Here is a 13,356-nt window from a genome sequence, read left to right on the forward strand (position 1 = left end):
ATAAGGTGAGAATCACCTCTTCCTAATCTTGAGACTTCTCACTCTTATTAAAATATAAACTCAAATGAATTTGCTACTAGCATTTATTCCCCCAAACACTCATTCTTCCCCCAGACTTCTACGTAACACAAGCTGCTCGCTCCCCCCGAAAAGTCATGTCAGAGACAGCCCTGGGACGACCAGAGGACCAGCAACACCAAGAAGAGGGCCGCTGGGGCCCGGGACGAGGAAGACGTCTGCAGCCCAGGGAGCCGCACCAACAGCGATGCTTCCACCAACCAACGTGCGTTCGCCAAGCAGCCCAGGGTGTGAGGCCTTGTGCCGGGTGCGCGGCAGGAAGCAGGGCAAGCCGTAAAGGACAGACACGATGAACTTGGACGCCACGTGAGAAGGCCCACCCACCTAGTTAATGACAGCCTGAGCTCAGGAGAGCGATCCCACCAGAACAAACACTGGTGCTGTCATATGCCCAAGGGGGCAGCATCGCCCCAGGTAGGAACTGCAGAACAGGGGAGGAAGGGCCACCTAGAATTACGAGGGTTCAGAGTGCCAGGATGAGGGAGGCCAGAAACCAGGAAAGGAGTTTCCGGAGGAGGTGGTGGCCAATCCTAGGAGTGTGCAGTCCCGGGGTGAGCTTGCTTCACAGCTGGGGCACGGCAGGGGTGGCGCGGAGGGTGGGCGGGAGGGCAGGCGAGGCAGGCCCCAGCCCCGGGCGTGCCGAGGGCACTGGGCCTGGACAGTCCAGCGACAGGACACAGGGTAAGGATGCTCAGGTCCTGATGCGAAGCGGAGGAGTACAGAGGATGGCTGGGGAGGGCAGACTGGGGGCGAGGCTGGACAGCACCAGAGGAATCTGTCGGGGCCGGGAGCGTGAAACAGGCACCCAGGCAGGACGCCGAACTCAGGAAAAACACATCGGAAACTGCCAAGCGATCACCATCTACTTCTACTTATGATCTCGTCCTCCTTCTAGGAGGGAGTATTAAAGACATCTCTGTCCTTAAGTAAGCTCCGAATTCAATAATGCCTTTTGTGCAGGAAGCAAACCTGGGATAAATGCCTACAATTCCCGCGAAGGCTTTAATCTGCCCTCTCCGCGACCAGCCCTGGCGGGGGAGGAGCCCTGCAGGGCAGCGGACAGCAGGGCAGGACGGAGCGCGCGCCAGGACAGGGCTGGCCTTGCGGCGACAAAAAGCAGTTCGCTGGGACCGAGGAGGGAGGCCCGGACCCAGGAGGGCACAGAAACCCCGTCCACCTGTGCACTGGTCACCACTGCACTTACCTCCGCCCTTTTCAGCATCTCCCACTTGTTGAGGATTTTCATGGCGTAGATTCGCTCGGTGTTCTTCATCCTGACAACGGCAACCTGGAACACGAGCAGGCGTGTGACAAAAATGTAGTTAATGGAACAAAAGCCAGCACGTTTTCACGTAACTACAGTGCAATCTTCATTGCCTAGGAGAAATGAAACGCTGGAGAAAGAATGCTGGAGAATGAGCTGCTGAGGAAAGAGGAGTTTTTTACGTCAACAAAAATTTGCCCTTTTAACCATCAAGACCTGATCTCAGCACCTGGCACCACACGCGCCCAGTTCACAACCCTCCCACAGCAAGCAATGGGCACACGGAATGCAGAGCGGGGGGTGGAGGGCTCACTGCCCTCTTTGGCGCATGCCTGGGATTTTCATCAGAAAAACTTTAAAAATCTACTCACCGCTCCCCAGCCTTGTTCCCTGTGTCGGAGGGCTCCGCCCCCACAGCCTCCCCACCTGCCCCGCTGGGGGCTCACCTCTACCTCTCACTCCCGCCGCAGCCTCTGCCACGTGCCAGCTCCTGGCCCTGAGACCTTCAAGATGGGAGGCGTACCCGCATGAGCTCCGGACTGTGACCTGGATAAATTCTTTCCTTTGGGTTTCTACAGCAAGCAAAGCGGTCACAGCAGTGGTGGCCTGAGACCGCAGTGAGGATCAAATAAGCCAGCGTGCCCGCACGTGCTCAGATGGTGTGTCACACACAGCACGTCGGCTGTCAGCTACCTTCTTCAAGGTACAACTCAAATGCCACCTCTTCCAAGAAGTCCTATTGGATTTCCTGACCCCACCACATCTCAGATGAACTCTCACATCAGTCCCAATACCAGATGTGACGTCTGTGCCAGCATCTGGCACATTCTACCCTGTAAAAGCATTTACTGGCCTAAGTGCCCACTACAGACTATGTGCTACATGCCTACCGGCTGGTAGGCAGGTAGCCTACTCCCTGGTCTTCTAAACAATAACGTTAAACTAATCCCACAAGCTCCATGCCCTGGGCACTTTCCCCGCACTGGGACTATGCCTTTCCCCAACACCGTCTCAGCTGACCCTCACCACGACCCTCCGTGGCAGCGGCTGTGTTTACAGCCCCACTTACAGATTCGGAATCCGAGGCCGGGAGGTTGAGGCAACATGCTGACAAGGGGCAGAGGCTCTTCCTCAAATGCATGCATGTGAGCATTCTATCACACAGTCACAACTGAATGCTGTGTTCCACGGGCCTGATGACGGGGGGGGGGGGGGGGTCCACAAGGAGCACAGCCTGATGGAACCCCACAGCTTGCCAAGGGCCAAAAGCACCTCCCAAACCATGTGGCTTGCTGCCAGACTCCCGCTGCCACCACGTGGACCATGTGGAATGACACGGTCCTCTGTCACCTCCCTAGGTCACCCTGTCACTGCCAGCCTGGCGCTCACGGTGGTGGCCCCGCTCGGCGCGCCACACCCGTTCCAGCTGCTGTGCTTCAGCCACCGCCTGAGAACGACAGACCAAGCTCACAGCTCTGCACAGTTCTGCACGGAGAACGGAAAGAGGCTGTGAGTTCCCCGACACGTCTAAGAGCAGCAACTCTGGGCACACAGCCTGTCATTACATCAGGAGTGCCGACTTCCTCCTTGGAGCCAGCTACAATCAAAAGGGGAAATATCAGTGTGAAAAAAACACTACTGCAATGTACACCCTATCAAAATATCAATGGCATTTTCACATGATCAGAATAAATCGTCCTGAAATTTGTATGGAACCCCAAAGACCCCTGAGAGCCAAAGCCACCTTGAGAAAGAACAGAGCTGGGGGCATCACATGCCCGACTCTCACACTATTCCACGGAGCTGTAGTGGCCGAAACACCGCGTCCTGGCACAGAGACAGACACACGGACAAACGGAGCAAAGCAGAGTCCAGAGATGAACTCGCGGTATGCGGTCAGTCTTTGACAAAGGAGCCAATAACAAGCAACATGGAAAAGACCATCTCTTCAATAAATGCACTAGGAAAACTGGACAGCCACACGCAAGAGAATGAAACTGGACCATTTCCTTACACCGCACACAAACATAAAAATAAACTCAGAATGGATTAAAAACTTAAAATACAGCACCTGAAACCATAAAAATCCTACAAGAAAACATAGGCAATAACCTCTCAGACATCAGTCTTAACAATATTTTTCTGGATCTCTCCCCTGACGCAAGGGAAAAGCAAAAATCAACTATTAAGACTACATCAAACCATAAAGCTTCTGCCCAGTGAAGGAACCCATCAACAAAGCAAAAAGGCAGCCTACTGAATGGGAGAAGGGATCTGCAAATGATACATCCCGTAAGGGGTTAATACCTAAAATAGGTTAACAAACATACACAACTTGATAGAAAAAAGTGAAACAATCCAATTTCAAAAACAGGCAGAAAACTTGAGGCAATTCTCCAAGGAAGACACCCAGGTGGCCAACAGACACAGGAGAAGACGCTCTGCGTCACTCATCATCGGGGAAGTGCCAATCGGAACCACAATGAGACACCGTCTCACACCTGTTAGAACACTATTACCAAAAAGACAAGAAAAAGTAAGCGCCAGCGAAGATGCGGAGAAACGGGAAGCCTCGTGCACTGTCCGTGGGGACACAAACTGCCGCAGCCACTCTGGAAAGCAGTCTGGAGGTTCCTCAAAAAAAAAAATTTAAAAAGAACTGCCATTCGGACCAGCAGTTCCATTTCCGGGTATTTATCCAGAGGAAACAGAAACACTGATTCTGAGAGACAGAAGCACTCCTGCGTCTCCTGTAGCATTGGTTACAACAGCCGGGACCCGGAAACCACCGAAGCGTCCGCCGACAGATGGACGGACAGACACAGGGACGGCACACACACCCCGGAGTATTACTCAGGCAGAAAAAATATGAAATCCTGCATTTGCAACAACACAGATGGGGCCGGGAGTATATGGTAAGTGCAGTCAGTCAGTCAAAGACAAGTACCATGTGATTTCCCTTATGTGTAGAGTCTAAAAAAACAGAACAAAACCAGAAACAGGCTCACAGATGCAGAGAACGATCTGGTGGCTGCCAGATGGGTGAACCGGGGAAAAAACATGGCATAGTATTTACTACAGCAGTGGTCTAACTGGGAAATATGGTGGAGTTGGTAACTTTCGAGGAAAGTAATGAAATTCTCAAGATCACAAGCCTCAGGAACAATCCAGATCGTGCTGAAGAGGCGACGCAGGACACTCTGAACGTTCACCGGACACTTTTTCTGTAGAAGAGGTCACCGGGGCACAGGCTCTGGCCAGGAAACACACCGATGCCTCTGATAAATACCCAAATAAACAGTTTGTAAAAATCCCGTTTAGTTTACCTGAAGCTGCTTCTTGGCCCAAAACTCAGTGTTAATTGTGTCAATGAGGTGATGATGATGCTACACCCATCTCCAAAATCAGACATTTCCACGAGGAAATACTCACAGAAATAACTTAACGAAACACTGAAGAATGATCTGGGGACACGACAGGCAAGTGTAATGGCTGCTGCCAGCCCAGGCCCAGTCTGCAGGGACCAGAATGTCCGGAGGGTCATGGTGTGAGACAGTAGACCAGACAGAAAGCATTCTGACTGAAAATCCACATTTATGAACTGTGACTTTCTAAGACTATCTCCAATAAGAAAACGGTCTCTGAAGCATCAGGGGAAAGCACCTTGCTTGACGCAGGCAACCCCTTCTCAGTCCTTCAGGAAAAATCACACACGAACACAGGCATGGGAGGGTGAGGAGGGGAGCAAATGAGATATGATGTTAACCGACAAAAGGCACCCGGGGAAAGGGGCAGGGTGACTGATCTCTGACCCATTTTATTCATGCACCTGTTCTGTTAGTTTGAAATTGTTCCTAAACAAAGCTAAAGCAGCTTTGTTTCTCCGGGAGTAAGAGACAGCAGGGCCGAGTGGTTGGGCCTGGGGCTTTGAGTCAGGCAGGCAGGCCTCAAGTCCGGCTCCAGCACAAGCCATCCTGGGCCCATGGGCCTCGGTCTGTCATCTTCCTGACGGGGTGGTGCGCAGGCGGGGTCTAGAAGGGGTCAGTGCTCCCACACTGATGAAAGCACTTCCCAGACCAGCCATCCCCTCGATCCTGAAAGAGTTCCCAAAGCTACTGTGCTTAAGGAAAAGGGCAGTGCCCCAAATATTCCCAATCTTGTTTACAGAATCATCCAGAAGTGTTCCCCTCAACTCAGTGTGTGTGTCGGGGGGGGAGGGTGGATCGTGTGTGTGCGTGCAATTCTGAGCTGTGACTTTCATACGCTCCTGCCACGGGGGGGTAGAGTTCTGGACTGTCCACGTTCTCTCTGGGAGGGGGCTCCGGGGCGGCACTTTCCAAGGCCTCAGTGCTATGGGTCCATATACCTGGGCTCCGATGCAGACCCCCGGGGACACTCACCCTGCCCCGGCCTGTCATGAGGAAAAAATACTTCAGTTAGAACCATGTTTTTCTGTGTGTGTTCCTCATACAGATGATCCCAACACTGACAGAGACCTCATTTCTGGGATCCGCTCAGTGCCGTCACTGAAACCGGGCACATGCTTCAGGCACGCGATGACACGAGTATCTCAGGGAAGCAACGGCAATGATGCCTCGTTAGCACAGAGTGCCAGGTAACGGCAGGACTGTTAAGAATCCAAACTTCTAGTCATGGCGGGGGAGGGCTGGCAAGCGCGCGCAGGGAGCCCAGACGGGACACAGAATGGCTGGGTGGCTGGAGGAGCCGGACGAGGGAGCCGGCGTGGACAGCCCAGGCCACAGGGCCCGGGGAGGGGTGGTGGGGCGCAGGGGTGGGGGAGGGACTCACAGGCTGCTAAAGCCTGGACACGGAGCCAAAGGCAGGCAGAGAACCCGAGGACTTCGGCAAAGGCCCAGACAAGGACGGGTTTCTCTCAGTTTAGGAGGAACTTAGAAAGTGATGCAGGCCACGTTCTCGGAGACTCAGAAAGCTGAGTTTTGCATTGAGTTCTCCGGCAGAGGAGAGCACTAGCGCTAACTGTAACCTGTTCGGGCACAAGACTGTTGTCTCCCATTCTTTCACCTTGCCTCTCCTGCCCTGAGGCGTCTTCTTGACCGTCCAGATCCCTCTGCTAGGCCTGTAACCCCAGAACTCTGGGAGGGCCTGGGCCTTGCTCGTGTCTGCGCCCAGAGCCTGGCGCAGGTCCTGCTACAAGGAAGTCAATCAGCAAAAGTATACGCTGCCCTGAGTCAGCCTTCGATTGCAGAAGGCCTTCTCCGTCTCCTCACAGATCAGCCACCGAACCAGACCTCGCATCATCACATAACCCACCTAGGCTCAGAGATGTGTCATTTCTTCTAAATTCTTTTTTTTTTTTTTGAAGATTTTATTTATTTATTTGACAGAGACCGTGAGAGAGGGAACACAAGCAGGGGCAGTGGGAGAGGGAGAAGCAGGTTCCCCACCGAGCAGGAACCCGAAGTGTGACCTGATCCTAGGACCCTGGGATCATGACCTGACAAGTGAGCCACCCAGGCATCCGTGTGTTATTTCTGAGCAGAATGCTCTCTTTTCCCTGTGGCGCTGCTGCCTCTCTGCCCACCCCACCTCCATGAGACACCCTCCTAGGGACGGGCCCAGGCAGGGGGACACAGAGCAAGGTGTGAGGACTTGGGGCTGGGGTCCGAGCTGAGGCCAGAGCAGTGTCCAAGGGAGAAACCAGGGCACGACACCCAATTGTCCACACTCGCTGGGGCAGGCCAGGCTCTCTCCCTGGACTCTCTGTGAAGCATTTCTGGAGGAGTACCACCTTTCTGTGTGTTCTACCGAAGCAGACACAGGAGGGGTACCATCGGCGCTTGCAGGAGAATCGTCAGAAACACCGACATGTGTTCTAAGACAGATGACAGGCCTTGTTTCAATTCAGCAGGCAGAGGAGACGCATCCGAGCCCAGGGGCCACCTAGTGAACGCACGGCTTTGCTCTCATCCTTGGTACACAACGGAAAACGCACGCCGGGCACAACAAAGCCCACGTCGCGCTGACGGCACCGCGGAGTCACAGCACGGGCTCACGGTCAGGCAGAGCACGTCTGCTGCAGTGGGACAGCGTGTCACCGCTGGCTTTCTCCTCAGAACTGCACGCACCCCCCCCCCCCCGGCTTTCCCAGCCCTAAAGAGCTAAAGGCAAAGTCTGAGCAGGGGGGTCCGTTCATTTCCACGTTTAAGAGGTGCACGGGCTGTAAAACCACCTGACCCTGGTCTGCAGCGAGGACCTGAGTCTCAGGCCCAGCGGGGGCCCGATGCCGAGGAGGGCACTCGGGGCAGAGGCCACGGCCCAGGGCAGCGAGGCCAGCGCTCCTAAGGGGAGCGGAGACCGGCAGGGCCCCGCGGCAGACCCCCTCCCCAGCACCCACGGCAGGCGAGCCACCTGCGAGAACGGCTGCGGTTCTACCCTCCCTGCACTCTGCGGAAAAGGACCACCGAGCTATTTTTTCAATGAACAAATGGATTTTTAATGGACTTGTCTTGAAGCAGCAAGATTCGGGACAACTCACCTGTCACGGGTTCTGCTGCTCTTCCTCACTGCGTGAAGCGCTCTCCCAACAATCCCAGTAGTGACCCCCCAAGCCCCAGTCAGCGTGCTGGGTCCCAAAACTGCTGGATGGGGGCTGCTTTGGCCATGAGGCAAAGCCAGCACAGTGAAGCTTATCTTACCTCTCCAAAAGCCCCTCTTCCGATCACTTTAATGATTTCGAAGTCTTCTCGATGAAGCTGCATCTCCTTCACCAGCTGCGTAAATGGTTTAGCTACAAATTTAAAAAAGCAAAATCAACAATTTACTCTCAGGAGTTGAGACTACATAAAAATTCAGTTGACTGAGGCATTCTACTAAATTACATAGCTTTCTTAGGAAAAAAACTTATTTTTTAGATGTTTAATAACTGGCAAGTTTTGGGAAGCCCGCGTTTATGGTCAATGTAGGTGCACTTCCCGCTCCATTGTAACGAACAGCGCCGCTAAGGCTGGGACCGACCTCGGTGGGCAAGCAAGTGGTGGGCACGCTCCCAGTCGGCCAGCAGAGAGAGCTGGCCACACCACACAGAACTAGCCATCCTCCCGGTGAGCGAGCGCCACGCTCCACCTGTCAGCTCCGTGGGGCCACGGGGCAGCTGTGGGGACAAGAGACATTCTCCAAGGATGGCAGCGACCTTTCCAGTGCAGACAGTGCTCCTGGACATTGTGACCACCCTTGCTAATCGCGAGGAGCCTCTAACAGTGACCTTGGTAAGAAATGGGGAGAAGCGCCTTCCCCGGCACTCGCACTCGCGTTCCGCATTTTAGGGAGGAGGAAGCTGAGCCAGGTTTCTGTGGTCACTGCACTGGGCTGAACAGTGTCATGTCTCCTCCACCCCCCCGCTCCACCCAATCCAGAGTGTCCACCCAGAACCTGGGAATGTGGCCTTATTTGGAAGTGGGGTGTTTGCACATTAAGGTGGGATCACAAACAGGAATGAGATGGGCCCTAAATCCAACAGGACCGAGTCCTCATTAAAGAGAGGGAATTCGGACACAGAGGGAAAAAGCCACAAGAAGACGGAGGCATGGACTGGAGCGATCAGCTGCGAGCCACGGGACACCACCTCCACCAGAAGCTGGAAGGGATGGGGCGTCTGCCCTGCAGCCCCCAGAGGGAGCAGAGCCCTGCTCACACCCTGACTTTGGACTTCTGGCCTCCAGAACTGGGAGAGAAGATGTCTCCATAGTGTCAGGCTGTCCCCAGCTCGTGGAAACCACCGCACACAGCGTGGGTCATCTCCTTCCGGGAATAGCGCAAGCCACAGCGCCCAGGACAGACGTCGTGCTGTTCACTCCAGAGGCAGTGCCCTCCCCACCACCACGCGGCCTGCCCCTGGTCGGACACCCATTCAGTCAGTCACATCTCTCACACCTGTTCTGATTCTCACCTCCAGGCCTAAGTCCCCGTTTGATGCTAACCTGTATTCTACAGATTTCTTTTCTCAAATTCCCACTACTGGTTTTGCGAAACATTTCTGCTGGGGGGACCAGGCGCAGTGCACAAGGGCTCTTTCTGTATTATTTCTGGCAAATACACCTGCGTCTACCGTTATCTCCCAAACCAGCCAAAACGAATCCTGCAATCTGATGTTTTCTGGGCTTCTAACTGAGCTCCGTATTATTAACCTAATTCTACCGTTTTTCTCTTTAACTAGATGCTTAATAAACAGCACTAAGGTCTGATCACCCTGGTTCACTGACCACAGTAAGAGCAGCCAGAGCGCCAGAAGGTTCTTGGGGCCCACGGAGCGCGAACTGTGACCACTATTGGTGCCGATCCCCATCGGCACAGACACTGGGGAAAAGAACACAGGGGGCCTGATTTAAATTTAAAAAATGAAAAAAAAAAAAAAGGCCAGGCTAAAAAAATACCTTGAGCTACAACTTGAAAGGTTGTCTATGGCTCATCTTTCTTTCAAATATCCCCCAAAATAATCACCCCAACTCCTAATGGAAATATGTACAGCAAACAGCCACCGAAAGCCTGGACCTCTCTTGGTGTCGTCTCGGGGAACCGCATGGGACTGCTCTTCCTACAATGACGAAAGACAATCCCAGCACATCGGATCTGTTCTGTTTTACACCAGCAGAGAGCACTGCAGGAAGGACCGCTCGCTCATCAGCAGGCTGAGCGCACGCCGCGGAAACATCCACTCTGGCAGGGCGCAGTGCAACGTTCTGGACCCTTCCACAAAGACCCCAACGACTCCCCAAAGGTGGTAGCCACTGCTGTAGCGCGCAGACCAGTCAGGAAAGGCAAAGAAGATTCCACCCGCAATGGTGCCGCAAGTCAACTGAACTTGTCCGTGCTCCCACGCGACCTTGGTCGCAGGCAGAGTCAGTGTTTCCTTCTCTCTCCCTTTAGCTTCTTGGACATTTCACGTCTCTGTACTCAGTTGTCACTTCAACAGGTGCATACTCGCTCACTAAGCTGACACAACAACTGTAAACGGTGTGTCTGCTGAACAGACAGGTCAGACCTTTTTTCTTTTCTTTTAAGATTTACGTATTTGGGGGGGAAGGAGAGGCAGAGGGAGAGAGAATCCAAAGCCCACTCCCCGCGGAGCACGGAGCTTTAGGCGGGGCTCGATCCCATGACCCTGAGGTCATGACCTGAGTTGAAACCAAGAACTGGACACTTAACCAACTGTGCCTCATTATTTTAAAAAAAGATTTGGGCACCTGGGTAGCTCAGTGGGTTAAGCCTCTGCCTTCAGCTCGGGTCATGATCTCAGCGTCCTGGAACTGAGTCCTGCATCGGGCTCTCTGCTCGGCGGGGAGTCTGCTTCTCCCTCTGCCCTCCACTCCCCCTGTTTGTGCACTTGTGCACCCTCTCTCTCTCTCTGGCAAATATATATATAAAATCTTTTAAAAAATTTTCTGAAAAAAGTAGCTTCTGTAAAAAATAACACAATGAAGATGAAAACTGGGAGCATAACGGAGGTGTGTTTACAGGTACGATGTCTGACAGAGTAAAGCACTCGTGCAGTTGGTTAAACAGGATTAGCGAGCAAATGGGGGGGATGAGTGGGTAATCCGCATTACAGGGCATACAGCGTCCTGGGCCTCAGGAAACTGCCCGTTTCAAAGGCAGGTGAGACATCCATGTTCGGTGTCGGGATGAGGAGTGGTGACCCAGGAGGTAGTCTGGGGGCCAATTAGGAGCTGCAGAAAATGGCAGTGTCCTCCGGAGAGTCCTGGAATTTCATCCTAGAATTATTTTAAAATAGTAAAAAATCTGGTGTGCATGAAAATGTTCTTTCTTATAGTAACTATAAGAATATAGTAGGCTTTTTTTTAAAGGTTTTATTAATTATTTGTCAGAGAGAGAGAGAGAGAGAGAGCGCGCGCACGCACAAGCAGGGGGAGCAGCAAACAGAGAGAGAAGCAGGCTTCCCACCGAGCAAGGAGCCCGGATGCGGGCCTCAGGGGATCATGACCCAGCGAGCCACCCGGGCGCCCCTCTCCCACTCTTTGACAGAAGCACTTCTGTTGTTTTGCCTGTACACAGATCTGCACAAACTTCCCTGAAACGGATGGACAGGGGTTCATCAGGGCCAGTCAGCTAAACGGGGGGAAAGTCACGGAAACGGAGATGAACACTCGAAACGATATCCAACGGTGCTGAGGACAGAGTAAAAATACGTACTGGTGTGTAGAAACGATCAAGACTGCATCAGAAAACCAGAACAGAGAATCACACGGCAGCAGCGGGCCACCCTGCCAGCCACACAGGTCTAAGGGCCATGAAATCACGCTGATGGGACAGGACTTAACAGACGAAAAGCAGAAAGAGTGGCGCTTCAAGCGGGCTCTCAACCAGTATCCATACACAAAACAGGGTGACCCCGCCATCCGGACTGGGTCAAGTCAAGAGAGAGAAACACACCAGTTACACGAATAAGAAAATCGCACCTAAATGCTAACATAAAACTGTTAACGAGGTAACTAAAAAGTAGGAAGGGAACTTCCCACAGGGACAGCAGACCCAGGAAGCAGCTCTAGGACCCACAGGATCAGGGGAAGCAAAGGAAGACGCTGGAATTTTTGAAACCTAGAGAAAGGGCTCCGGTGAGCTGAGGGTGGGCTGCTGCTGCTGCTGCCACTGCCGGGGCCTCTAAGCTGAGATTCCGTGGGCTGGGAGCCAGCGAGCGGGGAGGGAGCAAGGCCAGCTGACGCTGAGGGTCTCTGCCGGGGCGGGAGAACGCCCGGCTGGGACGGGGGCTACTGGGAGCAGGCGCTCTGGCCAGGAGGAGGGAGAAGGGTTACTAAGGGCATCACTCAGGGGAAGAGGAGCAGGCAGGAAGTCCCCTGTCCCTTCTGCCTCCGCTGTCCCTCCGCCTCCTCCTTCTGCTGGTCTCTGACTAGCGCCCTCCAGAGAGCCCAACGGGGGAGATGCTGGGGTCAGGAGGACGTCCCTGCAGGGAGACGGAGCAGGGTGAACAGGGAGGGGAGATCTGCTACACCCAGGAGCGCTGATCAAGCAAGTAAACAGATTCAGGAGAAAGGGGCCCAGTTCCTCACAGCCGGAGAAGGGAGTTACGAGTAAGTTACAAATCCCACAGTACTGGATTAGAGCCGGAGGCATCGGTGTGACCTCATGATTTTCAACGGACAGAGATATCAAAACGCAGACATAAATGGCTGCGTCCATCCCCACAGTCCTTGCTCTACCTACGGACAGGGCCTGGGGACAGCAACAAGCACACCAAAGGGCCGGTCTCAGGTTCTCAGGACCATCCTCCTGCAGGAGAACCGGGGCTCCCTGGGCCAGAGCCCGCGCTCGAACAGTCTGTGCCAGAAAGGAGAGACATGCTCAAAGAATAATGGTCAAAGTAAATACTGATAATCACAGATTACATAAATAAGAAACCAGGAGCCCATACTGATATTCCTAAATTTTAATAAAAATCTGATGAGAAATGAGATATTTATATACTTTCAAAGCACATCCCCAAGAAACAGTTCTCAATGACAAAGCGAAGCAGGCCACTTTATGGGGACGTCCGGTAGACACTGCTACCTAAATCAGAGGGAACACTATCACCAGTTATGTGACGAAATGAGACTGCCGTCGCCCAAGAGGACACAGTGAGGAAAGGCACTGTGGCTTCTGTATTTTTCTGCCCAAGTTACTGAACCTGAATTTAATCAGGAGGAAACAGGAGGAAAACCTAAACCGAAAGAACATTCTACGAAGTAACTGGCCTGCAATGTTCAAAACTTTTAAGATCAGCAAAGTCAAGACAAGACTGAGGAACTGTTCACATGGCAGGGAACGGACCGGCCAGGCCAAGGAGGAGCCGTGTGTGGCCCTGTGTGCGCCCGGGTGCCACGGTGCCACGGAGCGGAATGTCGGTGGGCTGGTGGCCCTTCCGTGGGCTTTGAAGAGCATCTCACTCTCAAACAGTTGAGGGCACTTCTGTGCACTGCTTGTTATTTGCAACTTTTCTGAGTTGGAACATGTTTCAAAAA

General features: G+C 53.3%; 1 protein-coding gene across 1 annotated transcript in view; it reads right to left on the reverse strand.

Annotated features, from left to right (window-relative positions):
* The window catches only part of CDC42BPB (CDC42 binding protein kinase beta), a 98,805-nt gene that overhangs the window by 52,105 nt on the left and 33,344 nt on the right, over positions 1–13,356 (reverse strand). The window contains exons 2-3 of the mRNA XM_080807783.1: positions 8,020–8,111; positions 1,283–1,366 (exon numbers count right to left, since the gene is read on the reverse strand). Of these exons, the coding sequence (XP_080663909.1) occupies positions 1,283–1,366; positions 8,020–8,111 (176 nt within the window). The remainder of the gene's footprint in view (positions 1–1,282; positions 1,367–8,019; positions 8,112–13,356) is intronic.

Source organism: Martes martes (genome assembly GCF_963455335.1).
Source record: "Martes martes genome assembly, chromosome: 7".
Classification (NCBI taxonomy): Eukaryota; Metazoa; Chordata; class Mammalia; order Carnivora; family Mustelidae; genus Martes; species Martes martes.